General features: G+C 38.3%; 1 protein-coding gene across 1 annotated transcript in view; it reads left to right on the forward strand.

Moving 5' to 3' along the window:
• The window catches only part of BRMS1L (BRMS1 like transcriptional repressor), a 48,136-nt gene extending 32,438 nt beyond the window's left edge, over nucleotides 1-15,698 (forward strand). Inside the window, exons 5-10 of the mRNA NM_001261019.1 lie at nucleotides 7,200-7,296; nucleotides 8,475-8,558; nucleotides 9,538-9,602; nucleotides 10,313-10,352; nucleotides 12,851-12,977; nucleotides 15,330-15,698. Coding sequence (NP_001247948.1) covers nucleotides 7,200-7,296; nucleotides 8,475-8,558; nucleotides 9,538-9,602; nucleotides 10,313-10,352; nucleotides 12,851-12,977; nucleotides 15,330-15,447 — 531 coding nt within the window. The 3' untranslated portion in view covers nucleotides 15,448-15,698. The remainder of the gene's footprint in view (nucleotides 1-7,199; nucleotides 7,297-8,474; nucleotides 8,559-9,537; nucleotides 9,603-10,312; nucleotides 10,353-12,850; nucleotides 12,978-15,329) is intronic.
• The last annotated feature ends 134 nt before the right edge of the window (nucleotides 15,699-15,832 follow it).

Raw genomic sequence — 15,832 nt, forward strand, 5'->3', positions numbered from 1 at the left:
TGCACCAGATAATCCATCAGCCTCATTTTGGAGTAATTAATTATAAAGCAATAGACAAGCAATACAAGAAGTCTCCAAAAACTAACTTCTAGAAATCCTCTCTCAGGATGCTACTGAAAGATACACTCTATCAAACTTAAGGAGAAAATAAGATGCTAGCAGAGGAGAGGTGAAGGGGACATCTAGGTTGGTGGTAAAGAGATGCCCCAAAAAGACAGATGCAGCTGGCCTCCATCTGAAAGGGAGTGAAGGACTCCCTCCTGGAAGCAACCCCTCTATCCCTCCTGTCCCCTGTCCTCCTGCTCCATCTTTCAGATGGAAGCCAGCTGCATCTGTCTTTTTGGGGCATCTCTTTACCACCAACCTTGATGTCCCCTTCACCTCTCCTCTGCTAGCATCTTATTTTCTCCTTAAGTTTGATAGAGTGTATCTTTCAGTAGCATCCTGAGAGAGGATTTCTGGAAGTTAGTTTTTGGAGACTTCTTGTATTGCTTGTCTATTGCTTTGTAATTAATTACTCCAAAACTTAGTGGCTTAATGCAACAATAAACATTTATTATTTTGCAGTCTTAGTGGCCAGGAATTTGGGAGCAACTTAGCTTGATGGTTCTGGGTCAGGCAATCCCATGAAGTTGCAGTGAAGATATCAGCCAGGGATGCAATCATCTCAAGGCTTGGTTAGGCTGGTGCATCCGCTTCCAAGGTGACTCATTCACAGGCTGGCAAGTTGTTGCTGGTTCTTGGTGAGAAGTCTTAGTTCTCACATGGGTCTCTCCGCAGGCTGATTGAGTGTCCTTATAACCTGGTGCCCAGGTTCTTCCAGACTTAGTGATCCAAGATAGCAAGACAGAGGTGACTGTTTTTATGACCTAGATTTCTGCCACATTCTGTTCATTATAAGTCAGTTGCTACGCCCTACTCATTTTTTTGGGGGGGGACGGAGCCTTGCTTAGTCACCCAGGCTGGAGTGCAGTGGTGCGATCTCGGATCACTGCAACCTCCACCTCTTGGGTTCAGGTGATTCTCCTGCCTCAGCCTCCTGAGTAGCTGAGATTATAGGTGCCTGCACTACACCTGGCTTATTTTTTCCTTTTTTATAGTAGAGACTGGGTTTCACCATGTTGGCCAGGCTGGTCTTGAACTCCTGACCTCAAATGATCTGCCAGCCTCAGCCTCCCAAAGTGCTGGGAGTACGGGCGTGAGCCACTGTACCTGGCCCGTCCTACCCATATTCAAGAAAGAGTATTAGTCTCTACCATTTGAAGTTAGGAGTATCAAAGGATTACTTGACATGTTTTAAAACCACCACATCTTTCCTGTCTGAAAACATCTTCACTCTCACACTTAAGAGTATGATATTCTAGATAGAAATCATGTTTCCTCAGAATTTTGAAGGCATTGTTCCATTATCTTCTAGCTTCCAGCATTGCTTTTGTAAAGTCTCTTACCATTTTGATTCCTGATCCTTTGTACATGACCTGTTTTCTTCCTGAATACGTTTAGGATCTTCTCTTTATTCTCATCTGGGTATTGTGGGATTGTGAGATGATGTGCTTTGATGTGGTCTTTTTTTTGTTCATTGTGCTGGATACCCAAAGGAGCTTTTGATTTTATGTATTTATTTGAATTTTTTTTTAAGAGACAGAGTCTTGTTCTATTGTCCAGGCTTGAGTACAGTGGTGCAGTCATAGCTCATTGCAGCCTCCAACTCCTGGGCTCAAGCAATCCTCCTGCCTTAGTTTCCTGAGTAGCTGGCCCATGCTGCCATGCTTAGCTAATTTTAAAAAATATTTTGTAGAGATGGGGGTCTCACTATGTTGCCTAAGCAGGTCTCAAACTCCTGGGCTCAAGTGATCCTCCTGCCTCAGCATCCCAAAGTGCTGGAATATAGGGGTGTGCCATCATGCCTGGCAAGATGAACTTTTTAATAAAAAAACTCATATCTTTAGTTCTGGGAAATTTCTTATATATTATTTAATATTTTCTTTTAGCTTTCATTTTATAAATTTAATTCTTTTTTTTTTTTTTTTTTTTTGAGACGGAGTCTCGCTCTGCCGCCCAGGCTGGAGTGCAATGGCCGGATCTCAGCTCACTGCAAGCTCCGCCTCCCGGGTTCACGCCATTCTCCTGCCTCAGCCTCCCGAGTAGTTGGGACTACAGGCGCCCGCCACCGCGCCCGGCTAGTTTTTTGTATTTTTTAGTAGAGACGGGGTTTCACCGTGTTAGCCAGGATGGTCTCGATCTCCTGACCTCATGATCCGCCCGTCTCGGCCTCCCAAAGTGCTGGGATTACAGGCTTGAGCCACCGCGCCCGGCTATAAATTTAATTCTTTAGTCCATTTACTTTTATGTGTAAATTATGTATAATGTAAAGCAAAACCTATTCAGGATATAGGTAAACTCATTTTTCTTATTTTTTGAGACAGAGTCTCGCTGTGTCACCCAGGCTGGAGTGCAGTGGCGTGATCTCAGCTTCCTGCAACCTCCGCCTTCTGGGCTCAAGCGATTCTAGTGCCTCAGCCTCCTGAACAGCTGGGATTACAGGTGGCTACCACCATGTCTGGATAATGTTTTTATATTTCTGGTAGAGACAACGAGGTTTCACCATGTTGGCCAGGCTGGTTTTGAACTCCTGACCTCAAGTAATCTGCCTGCCGCAGCCTCCCAAAGTGCTAGGATTACAGGCGTGAGCCACCGTGGCTGGCCTAAACTCTTTTTTCTGTTGTCATTTATTGATATCAGATTTCCAGATGATTTGAAAAGTCACCTTTGTCATTTCTCCATAGCCAGGGTCTGTTTCTGAGTTTTAAAATTCTGTTCTGCATTTTTTTATTCCAATGCAGTATGCTTTAAAAAAAAAAAAAAAAAAACTATTGTAGCTTTTTAATGTGTCAGTCTCTGATAATATTAGCCCATGAAAATCTTCCAGGGCTGCAGTCCTGATAGAAGTTGAGAATTGTGACGCATGTAAGTCAGGGAACTGCCAAAGAGGAGTTAGTCCTGAATACAGGACCGTGTGAGGTGGGTACAATAATGGAAGCCTGGGGCCAGTTTCCTGGAGCTCTTTGAAGGTCTCCTGATGAGAAACAGCATCAGTGTCAGCCTGGGAAAGGGGTTATTAGTAAGTAGGATCAGTAAGTCTAGATGTGGAGACTAGAGGGATGTGGGATCTTGAAACTAAACCTATACTTATGAGTAGTAGTTTTTTTTGTTTTTTTGCTTTTTTTTTTTTTTGAGATCGAGTCTTGCTCTGTCTCCCAGGCTGGAGTGCAGTGGTGCGATCTCAGCTCACTGTAAGCTCCGCCTCCCAGGTTCATGCCATTCTCCTGCCTCAGCCTCCCAAGTAGCTGGGACTACAGGCGCCTGCCACCACGCCTGGTTAATTTTTTGTATTTTTAGTAGAGATGGAGTTTTACCATGTTAGCCAGGATGGCCTCAGTCTCCTGACCTTGTGATCCACCCACCTTGGCCTCCCAAAGTGCTGGGATTACTGGTGCGAGCCACCGCGCCCGGCCGAGTAGAATTTTTTTAAAAACCAAAATAACTGCAGGGCACTGTGGCTCACGCCTGTAATCCCAGCACTTTGGGAGGCTGAGGCGGGCGGATCACGAGGTCAGGAGATTGAGACCATCCTGGCTAACATGGTGAAACCCCGTCTCTACTAAAAATACAAAAAATTAGCCGGGTGTGGTGGCCGGCGCCTGTAGTCCAGCTACTCGGCAGGCTGAGGCAGGAAGATGACCTGAACCCAGGAGGCGGAGCTTGCAGTAAGCCAAGATCGTGCCACTGCACTCCAGCCTGGGAGACAGAGGGAGACTTCCTATCAGAAAACAACAACAACAACAACAACAACAAACCCAAAATAACTATTGAACATAGAAACCTTCACTGTTGAACAAAATAAAAGAAGACACAAACAAATGGAAGAACATTCCATGCTTATGGATAGGAAGAATCAGTATTGTGAAAATGGCCATACTGCCCAAGGTAATTTATAGATTCAGTGTCATCCCCATCAAGCTACCAATGACTTTCTTCGCAGAATTGGAAAAACTACTTTAAAGTTCATATGGATCCAAAAAAGAGCCTGCATTGCCAAGACAATCCTAAGCAAAAAGAACAAAGCTGGAGGCATCATGCTACCTGACTTCAAACTATACTACAAGCCTACAGTAACCCAAACAGCATGGTACTGGTACCAAAACAGAGATACAGACTAATGGAACAGAATAGAGCCCTTGGAAATAATACCACACATCTACAATCATCTGATCTTTGACAAACCTGACAAAAACAAGCATTGGGGAAAGGATTCCCTATTTAATAAATGGTGTTGGGAAAACTGGCTAGCCATATGTAGAAAACTGAAACTGGATCCCTTCCTTACACCTTATACAAAAATTAACTCAAGATGGATCAAAGACTTAAACATAAGACCTAAAACCATAAAAACCCTAGAAGAAAACCTAGGAAATACCATTCAGGACATAGGCATGGGCAAGGACTTCATTACTAAAATACCAAAAGCAATGGCAACAAAAGCCAAAACTGACAAATGGGATCTAATTAAACTAAAGAGCTTCTGCACAGCAAAAGAAACTACTATCAGAGTGAACAGGCAACCTACAGAATGGGAGAAAATTTTTGCAATCTACCCATCTGACAAAGGGCTAATATCCGGAATCTACAAAGAACTTAAACAAATTTACAAGAAAAAATTTACAACCCCATCAAAAAGTGGGTAAAGGATATGAACAGACACTTCTAAAAAGAAGACATTTTTGCAGTCAACAGGCACATGAAAAAATGCTCATCATCACTGGCCATCAGAGAAATGCAAATCAAAACCACAGTGAGATACCGTCTCACACCAGTTGGAATGGCGATCATTAAAAAGTCAGGAAACAACAGGTGCTGGAGAGGATGTGGAGAAATAGGAACACTTTTACACTGTTGGTGGGAATGTAAACTAGTTCAACCATTGTGGAACACAGTGTGGCGATTCCTTAAGGATCTAGAACTAGAATTACCATTTGACCCAGCCATCCCATTATTGGGTATATACCCAAAGGATTATAAATCGTGCTGCTATAAAGACACATGCACACGTATGTTTATTGCAGCACTGTTCACAATAGCAAAGACTTGGAACTAACCCAAATGTCCATCAATGATAGACTGGATTAAGAAAACAAAATGTGGCACATATACACCATGGAATACTATACAGCCATAAAAAAGAATGAGTTCATGTCCTTTGTAGGGACATGGATGAAGCTCGAAACCATCATTCTGAGCAAACTATCACAAGGACAGAAGACCAAACACTGCATGTTCTCACTCACAGGTGGGAATTGAACAATGAGAACACTTGGACACAGGGTGGGGAACATCACACACTGGGCCTGTCGTGGAGTGGGGGGATGGGGGAAGGATAGCATTAGGAGAAATACCTAATGTAAATGACGAGTTAATGGGTACAGCACACCAACAAGGCACATGTATACATACGTAACAAAGCTGTACGTTGTGCACATGTACCCTAGAACTTAAAGTGTATATATATAAAAAAACCTCCACAGTCACCAAAGCAAGAGAGTTTTCCCCCTTCTTTTCTTGGTATCTTCTAGCTGTTCCATTAGGGCTTCATTTTCCCTTCAGGGGAGCTTTTTGAGGGTCTTGAGAAGCTAGAGAAAAGGGAGAAAACTTTCCAAGAAAAAGAAAGAGAAATAAGAATGAGAATGGATTCATGGCAGTTCTGCTTTAAAGTATACTTCTGGTATGTTTAGAGATGCTTTCAATGCTTCAAACATTTCAGTTTCATTGTGGCTTTTTAAAAAATAATAAAGAATGATTAGTGGATTTTTAAAAGAATTTCTACTTGGCCTAATTTGTCAATAGGAAGAAAAGAGAATACTCCAATTAAATGTTCATATTCTTAAAAGCAAAAGGCTTATCACTCCAGCTCTGCATTTAGAGTCATCTTTGGTTGGGGAGATTGGATCTATTTATAGCTGCTACCATGGTCTTGTGGAGGGGGACTGCACTCCCTTTTTCTCTGATATTTTCCAAGTCTTGTAGCACAATATAGATAAGGCTGGAATATTTCATAAGGCTTTACCAAAGGCAAGGGAACAAGCAGAAGGAAGTAAGTACAGAGAACAGCATGCAATGAAACCATGTTTGATGTGAAATCTAGTTTTAGTTTTCAGCGTTGCTTTCTCCTTAGCTCCTGGCTTGCCTCAAATTCACACAAGCCATCTTTTCCCTGACACTCAGGAAACCCTTCAAGCATGTCTAGTTTCTAAATTTCAAACTCAAGAGAGAGGGCTTCCTGATTGACACCAGGAATACAGCCTACATGGGTGTGGCCTGTGTTTTCTACATATAGTCATATCCAACTATATCCCAATAGCTTCCACAAGACAGTCACATCTAGCTATATCCAATCATCTGATATCCTTCACTAGAGATAAACATGTGGCTATAGGTTTTTTATGTAATCTTTATATATTACGTACATTTTATGGCTTTCTAAATTAGGGCTACAGCATTATATAATTAAAAACATGGACTAGAGCTAGTAGACCTGGGTTCTAGTCTATTTGCCAGTCTTGTCTGTTTTAGCGATTCAGTCTGTCTATAATTTTGTGGAGAGATTTGGATATGATTAGTCTGTAATTTTATAATTTAGACTATAATTGAATTATTTTAAATAATTATAAAATTTGTACTTAAATCTTTCTCTTTGCCTATTTTAATATGATGCTGAGATATTAGTGAGGCATAATGACCCAATTATTATTCCTTTGAGAAAATATCCATTTTATAATTATGTACTTTATAGGATAAGTTTTCCATTATGGTGACAGATGGGACCTACTTATGTTTAAAAGGGGCCATAGGGGTTTGCTATGAGTTTTTTTTTAAGTAAATATTTACCTCTAAATGTACCTTACCATAATTTAGATGTTCTTATACAGAATGTAATTGCATGTAGTTAAATCTATGCATAGATTCTATGTTTTCTAGTTTTATTTCTTTCATGTATTTGACATTTCTTCTTTAAATTTTTTAATTGAATTGAAAAAGCAAACAAAAGCATCATATATTAAAGTGCTTTAAGTTATTTGGTACTCTTAATTAAAATACACCAAGTTTTTTCCTTCTACTTAAGTATAATCTGTTTTTCTCCCCAGAGCGAAAAGCTGTTGCTATATGATACAGTCCAGAGTGAACTAGAGGAGAAGATAAGAAGGCTTGAAGAGGATAGGCACAGCATTGATATTACCTCAGGTAAGGAGAATGATATGATTGTGATGTTTGAGTGGCACCAAACCTTTGGTTTACTGTAGTGTCTCATCATATCTTAGTCTTCTAATACTAATATTATGTAAATGAAATGTCCCAGGAAAGAAGAAAAGGGGAAGAGCTCTAAAGAATTTCATGTGATGGTGATTATATTGTTATTGTAATTTGAATTCACACTTTAGAAAGATGTATAAAATGGAGCACATGACAAGGGACGAAACAGAAGTATGACAGGAACCTACTGGCAGAATAGTGTCAGGGCTGGATGTGGTGCTGCACATCTACATCTATAGTTCCAGCTATGCAGGAGACTGAGGTGGAAGCCATCGTTTGATCCCAGGAGTTCGAGATTGCAGTGAGCCACGATGGCACCACTGCACTCCAGACTCTCCCAAAAAACAAAAAAAAGAATAGTATTGGAAGTTAGCTGCAGTATATATTTTCCCCTGAAAGTCTTAAAAGACTGTCATGTGGAAGAAGGAATGAAAACCTTTTTGACATCATACAAGGTAGGACAAACTGATAGAAGTTATAGGGAGATAGACTTTTGTTTCAGAAAAAGGAATAACTTATTAATGATTAGATCAGTCAAGTGTGAATTTGGCTTTTTCAGGGTATTACAGAAAGGTTTTCTGCATTGAGTGGAAGGTCTACTAGGTTATCCTACAGTTCTTGAGTATATATTACTTTATCTGTTACAAAGTTTACTTCTCTTTGGGGTAGGCATGGGATGTCAGATAAGCTGAGCCTAGTGCCAGTGCTCCCTCACCTACTAGTCTGGTGACCATGGACAGTTACTTCACTTTTCTAAATCAATCTCCTTGTCTGTAAAAGGAAAATAGTAATAATACCTACCTCAGTGGTAGCTTTGAGGATTAGGTGAGACAATGCATGTAATATAAATTTTACAAAGTGCATGACAGTATGGTAATCGGTTCTTAGTCATTAAGTGCCAAATTGATTTTTGCTTTAATAAAGGCAGAGGAAAACTTAAACACGTAGCACTCATGAAATTATGTACAGCTTAATGTATATATACCCAACTGCCAGTGAAGTTTTGTACATTTTTACATGTGACTAAATAGCCACCGTAAAATTATAGTCTTTTTTTCTCCTTCGTTCACCAGAAACCCACTAATACTTAATCTTTATTTACCTGCCAGAGCTGTGGAATGATGAACTTCAGTCAAGAAAAAAGAGGAAGGATCCTTTCAGTCCTGACAAAAAGAAGCCAGTTGTTGTTTCAGATATCCTTTTCCAAATTTTCTGTTTCTTTTTTTCTTGATATATGTTTTTCCATTGTGCATGCCTTTATAACTTTTATTTGTAAACATTGACTTTATTTGCATGATCCTGTAATAAGCAAAAGATGATTTATTTATAAAATGACTGAAGACAGAAGATATAGTATATACTTTAAGTCAAGGGAGGTGGGAGAGGACAAGAAATTCAATCATGATCTCAACTTTGAAAATTAATGTGACTTGTTGTTCACCAAGGGCTTTGATGTGAAATAGCCATTTAGTATACGGTATGATTGTTTAATTCTCATGTACTTTTTTGTCGTTTTGAGACAGGGTCTCACTGTGCCACCCAGGCTGGAGTGCAGTGGCACAATCATGGCTCACCTTAGCTTCAACCTCTCGGGCTCAGGTGCTCCTCCCACCTTAGCCTCCTGAGTAGCTGGGACTACAGGCGCGTGCCACTCCGCCTGGCTAATTTTTGTATTTTTTGTAGAGATGGGGTTTTGCCATGTTGCCCAAACTGGTCTCAAACTCCTGGGCCCAAGCCCGCATTGGCCTTCCAAAGTGCTAGGATTACAGGCATGAGCCACTGCGCCTAGCTTCGTGTACTTTTTAAAAACATTTTTAAATGTTTCCGAAATTGGAGTATAAATTAATATGTATATTCAGTTTTGGCATTCCCTATGGTACCATCCCTCTACCCCCATCTTTTCCCCTCCACCTTAAAAACCAGTGATTAGGTTAGTGATATATATTACAATCAATGATATCATGGAATTAAGGGCATGTAGTTATGACATCAGAAGTACTAGACTGTATTTATGCTGGTACTAAGTGGTTTGAAGAATAATTTGAAGTTAGAATTTAGGATGCCAAAGCATTATGCCCATAAATCATTGTTCCATTTGCTGAAACATAGTACTTTGGAAATATAATTCAAAGTGTGTTATTCTTACAGCTAAATTGACCTTGACTATTCAACGTCCCTATATAGTTTATATGCTACAAGATCTTGATATTCTTGAAGACTGGACAACAATTAGGAAGGTATGATTAAAGAGCAGTGGAACACGAGTGTATTTTCATAGTCTTTTTAAGATGCTATGTTTTTTTATTAGTACATCAAAATATGATTATTGTAAATATGCTTTGCTTTTGCAACATTTTTCTAAGGCAATTTAATACTATTACAGATAACAGTGAACTACAAGGATATTTTAAGGGTTAGAGTCAGCAGTTTGTATTTTTTCTGTTATAATATAACTAATAATTTATGAAAAAGCCCAAAAAACATTTATTTAGTTTGCCCAAAAAGAATAACATCACCATCTGCGCCTAGTCCTTTAGCTGGTTCTGGCTTATAGAAAACACTTGATAAATATTTGTTGAACAAAAGAACATTTGAACCCTTATGTGTCTTGCATCCTATCATTAAACATTCAAGAATTATAGTCTTTTCTGTTCTTGCCTAAAAGTGGAGGCTTGTTTTCCATATTATAGTTTTTCATTTTTGTAAATTTCTTAGTTGAGAGTTAGAGATTATTTCAGGTATTAAAAACATCTCTAGGAGAAATTGTTATCCCTCATATTCTTTATGGTCTTAGACATTAAAAATTTATTAGAGCAGCTAATGGTTATACTTTACTGTCTTTGTTCTGGAGTTAATCAGTAGTATTGTATATATTAAATGGACACCAAAATATATTTTCAGTCTGAACTCAGACTTCTTTCTTCCTTTTTTTTTTTTTTTCATTAAGGCAATGGCTACATTGGGGCCACACAGAGTGAAAACGGAACGTAAGTCATTTAGTCTGAGTTGAGAAATACTCTCTTTGGAGACTTGTTGAATCAAGGTTGTTAAATCATCTACATACTAAAGAACTCTCCCATCAGTGGTTTTATTTCATCAGTGAACACCGTACCTGAAATTATGAGGAATTCTTCTGGAGTCATTGTTTCATGTAAAAGTTTCAAAATTTCTGAATGTGGTATAATTCTTTCAGCGTTTAGCTACATTGTTATTGCTAATACTGGATCAGTAACTCAAAAAGTATTTATGCGGTGTTTTTTATGGGCTCTGTCATTCTGTAGCGGAAGTATTTGGAATTTGTGGGTTGGCTTCAGAGATTCTGTGAATCCTCTGAAATTATGTGCAAAACTCTGCATGTGCATTTTCTGAGGAGAGAGATCAGAATGCTGACATTTACACATTCTGATATGCCTTAGTAAAATTCATATCAAGTTACACTTCCTTGATTTTTTTTTTTTTTAAAGTCTAAAATCACTGCCAAAATGTGATTGACATTAGTGTTTAGGATAAGTTTCTCCATTTCTGCCTTCTTTCACTATAGGTGAGATTTCCTAATCCTTCTAAGGATAATGAAGCTAGATTAAAAAGCAAAACATATTTGAAATACTTAGGAAAGGAATTTCTGGTCACATTTAAACAGCTTAAATCATCTGTAAGAGACCAATTTCTGTTTTAGGCTGGGCATGGTGGCTCTTGCCTAGTGTGATCCCAGCACTTTGGGAGGCCAAGGCAGAAGGATCACTTGAGCCCAGGAGTTTGAGACCTGCCTGGGCAAGATGATGAGACCCTATCTCTACAAAAAATACAAAAATTAGCCAGGCTTGGCGGTGTGTACTTGTAGTCTCAGCTACTTGGGAGGCTGAAGTGGGAGGATCACTTGAGCCCTGGAGGTCGAGGCTCCAGTGAGCCATGATCACACCACTACACTGGGCAACAGAGCAAGATTCCATCTCTAAGAAAAAAAAATTCCATTTTATTTTTAACCCAGTGATTCCTTTAAACTTTGTATTATGTGAGGACATTGCAGCAGTATTTGCCCTGGGGAATTAACTGCCAGAGCAGCTGCCTAGACCTGTAGAGCAGTGGTTCTTAACATTTTTGGGTAATAGATTCCTTTTGAGAATCTCATTATCATAGTTGAGTGTGTCTCCCTCCCACTCTTGTTATCTTCAGCGTTGTATCCTATTAGTTTTACTTACAGCACTTCACTCAATTTGTCTTTTTTTTTTTTTTTTTTTTTTTTTTTTTTTTTTTTGAGACAGAGTCTCGCTCTGTCGCCCAGGCTGGAGTGCAGTGGCGCGGTCTCGGCTCACTGCAAGCTCCGCCTCCCGGATTCCCGCCATTCTCCTGCCTCAGCCTCCCGAGTAGCTGGGACTACAGGCGCCCGCCACCTCTCTTGGCTAATTTTTTGTATTTTTAGTAGAGACGGGGTTTCACCGTGTTAGCCAGGATGGTCTCGATCTCCTGACCTCGTGATCCACTCACCTCGGCCTCCCAAAGTGCTGGGATTACAGGCGTGAGCCACCGTGCCCGGCCTCAATTTGTACTTTTTAATTTTGTCTATCTCCTAACTGGATTGTAAGCTCCACAAAGGCTAGAACCATCTCTCTTTTGGTCACAGCTTTTTCCCCAGCATACTTCCTTGTGTATAGGAAGTGTTCAGACAACATTTGTTAAATGAAAGAATATACCAGATGGTATTTTAAGCCCTGAGGATACAATGGTAAAAAAAAAAAAAAAAAAAAAAAGATGGACCTCCTGAAGCCTCTTTAGGGGAGGTGGAATCATATATATGTAGATAAACAGTTAAGAAAATAGTTACAGATTATAGTAATTACTCTAAAAGAACTGCGCAGTTGAGATAACAATTAGCTGAGAAGTGGGTAGAGTAGTTAGGGAAGCCCTCTCAGGAGCTAACATTTGAATGACTTCATGGTATGCTTTTGACACTGTGTTTCCATAAAAAAGATGATTTTTCCTGTATGAGTTATCTGACTAATGCCAGATGATTTCTGGAATTTAAAAATAGAAGTTGTACTTAGGACATTTCCTTTTTAGAATTAAAAGCCTGGGGAACACTTGGAACATGTATTAAACTCTGCTTCTTTTGATATATCAGATGCCTGCAGGGTAAAGAATAAGTATAATTTTCAATTGAAATATGGCAATTTATATTTTATATACTACTTAAAATTAGCACTAATAATTGATAACATACCTGCCTCCCCTTCTGGTACTTGATTAATCAATTGATGATTTATTGTTCATTGTTTAGCTTTGTTTAGTAGTTATATTAAAAACTTAATGATTATGTAAAAGAATGTAAGAAATAAATCTTTTTATTACATTTTAGGTTTGTTATTTAAGAAATATTTTTAGTCCTTTTTTACATATGCATGGATTGATATTAATTCTTAATATTCGGACCCTTTGTTCTTCTGACAGTGTTTTATTAATATAACGGTTTTTGAACTGATCCCTTTAGCACCTGTGAAACTGGAAAAACATCTGCACAGTGCTAGATCTGAAGAGGGAAGACTGTATTATGATGGTGAATGGTATATACGTGGACAAACAATATGTATAGATAAAAAAGATGAATGTCCTACAAGGTAAAAAAGCCTTTATTATTTCAGTGTTGCTCAGTATTGTCATTTACAACATTGTTGTCAATGAAAGATTTCCTGCCTCCATAGTGTACCTATATCATTAGTTGCTTGTGGATCCTTTTTTTTCACTTGACATATGGCTTACATCATGTGTGGACTGCAGTGTTAATATGTATGAACCAGACTTCATATTAAGTTTATGAACACAAACTTTAATGCAAGGGGAAATGTTGAAATTATTTAGCCAGGTAGCTGATCCTGTTTGTTAATTCTTCTAGTAGATGAATTGTTAGGATTGTGCTATAATGACCCTTAAACCAGACTATTATGAATTTTTGGTGGAACTAGTAATCTTTAACTTTTTTGGATGTGTTAGAGTATTTTAGATAAAAAGAATTTGTATCAATTAGAGTAGGAAATAAATGGAAAATTAATAAAACCCTTAAGATTAATAGTAATTAAAGTATAACCTAGGGCTGGGTGCTGTGGCTCACACCTGTAATCCTAGCAATTTGGGAAGACGAGGCAGGAGGATTGCATGAGGCCAGGAGTTCAAGACTAGCTTGGACAACTTGGCAAGACCCTGTTTCTACAAAAAATAAAAAAAATTAGCCAGATATGGCAGTGTGTGCTTATAGTCCTAGCTGCTTGGGCAGGAGGATCGCTTGAGCCCAAGGGTTTGAGGCTCTTGGCCTCATTTCACCACACCACTGTATTCCACGCTGGGCAACAGAGTGAGACCTTGTCTCTCTAACAATAACAACAACAATGAAGTGTAACTTGAAAACTGCCTTTTAAAAGTCCTAATAATATGTCTAGGCTTAAATAAAGTTTATAAAACTATTTATATAGCCTTCTAAGTTTTATGTGGTTGTGACCTTTTGAAAATATTAATGTTCATCATCTTTCATTCTCCAGTGATGTAGGATATAATTCTCAGAGTAGTACCTTCTGTGGTAACAAAATGTGGTTTTGTAGGTATCAGTGGTAAATAAAACAACTTGAGTTTAGTCTACAGTACACATTTTCCAAATACAGTGGTTTTAATTGTAAGATTATAATTTTGTCTTTAAATTTTTAGGACATTGTGTATAATAGCTTTTCTCATAGAAGCTCATTGAACTAACTACTAGTTTATATATGATACTCCTGGATTCTTCTATTTATTTTATTGTTTTTGAGATATTTTACCACTACTTAGCATAAGAGTTGTTTAAAAAGAGATGAGGCCAGGTAGAATAGCTCTTTCCTGTAGTAATTCCATTACTTGGGAAGGCCAAGGCAGGAGAATCACTTGAGCCACGGTGTTTGAGACCAGCCCTAGCTGGTCTTTTTGTAGAGAACCCCGTCTCTATAAAGTAAAAAAATTATTCAGGTGTGGTGGCAGGTACCCTTAGTCCCAACTACTCAGGCTGAGGTGAGAAGATCACTTGAGCCTGGGAGGTTGAACCCTGATTGTGGCATTTCAACTTGGGTGACAGAGAGACCCAGTCTCAAAAAAAAAAAAATTCCTATTCACTCTTTAAAAAATAAATAATTAGGCCGGGTGCAGTGGCTCACACCTGTAATCCCAACACTTTGGGAAGCCGAGGAAGGTGGATCACGAGGTTGGGAGTTCAAGACCAGCCTGGCCAGTATTGTGAAACCCCATCTCTATTGAAAATACAAAAATTAGCTGGGCATGATGGCATGTGCCTGTAGTCCCAGCTACTTGGGAGGTTGAGGCAGGAGAATCACTTGAACCTGGGAGGTGGAGGTTGCAGTGAGCTGAGATTGCGCCACTGCACTCCAGTCTGGGCGACAGAATGAGACTCTGTCTCAAAATAAATAAATAAAAAATAAATAATTTAAAAAAAGAATAAAATATACATCTATTTCAAGAAGTAGATCTTTTTGTGTAAAGATTAGTAGTGTAAAAAAAAAACTGGTATAAAAGTACTGTAGATGGTTTGATATTGGGAATTAGAGATTAGTATTTGAAAGATTTTCTGAAGCCAGGGCTGACATGAGTTACAAGTATGATACCAGATAAGTAGTGCTTTTAACTCCAGGTTTGTTTTGTTTTTTTAAGAGGTGGGGTGGGGATGGAGTAGGAAGAACGTGCTTTTAATAGTGCTAATAGTAAATTTTACCAACTCTATTAAGAAAAGAAGGATGATCTACTAAGTATTGCTGAATGTGATATTTTTGGCAGCATGCACTGCTGATATGCAGCATTCTGGTAAACGACAATTATATACCAGAGTCTACTGTTGTAGGCCAGTTTATTTTGGTTTTATATAGGTAATAATCTAAAATGAATTGAGGAGACATATTGTAATTCATTCATTCATTCTTTCTTTTTTTTCTTTTTAGTGCTGTAATTACAACAATTAACCATGATGAAGTTTGGTTTAAGAGGCCTGATGGAAGCAAATCTAAGCTTTACATTTCACAGCTACAGAAAGGAAAATATTCAATTAAACATTCATAATCATGATTTAAGTGTTATCTAAATTTACCTTATTAGTGTTACCAAATGTAATGTGCCATGAGAGTAAAAAAAATGTATTCAATAACTTAATATTCTCACTGAATCATGAGAGAATGTGTATTTGTAGGTAGTACTCTAAGTAGATCTCATTGATATGTTATTAAAAGAAACAGTAATAAAAATTTTATCATGATCCTTACGTTGATTTGCCTCTTAGGTCTGATGACCAACAGATATACTGTATATGTTAGGGGTTTCTTTCTAAAGATTTTTCTTTGGTTTTTAAAAAAGTTATGCAAATTTGTTTTATCTTTAGTAAACTATGACTACATTTATCTGCAATTTTAAAAATTTTCCATATCTTTGTCATTCATTGTGTGTTTGT

Source organism: Macaca mulatta, chromosome 7, assembly GCF_049350105.2.
Source record: "Macaca mulatta isolate MMU2019108-1 chromosome 7, T2T-MMU8v2.0, whole genome shotgun sequence".
Classification (NCBI taxonomy): Eukaryota; Metazoa; Chordata; class Mammalia; order Primates; family Cercopithecidae; genus Macaca; species Macaca mulatta.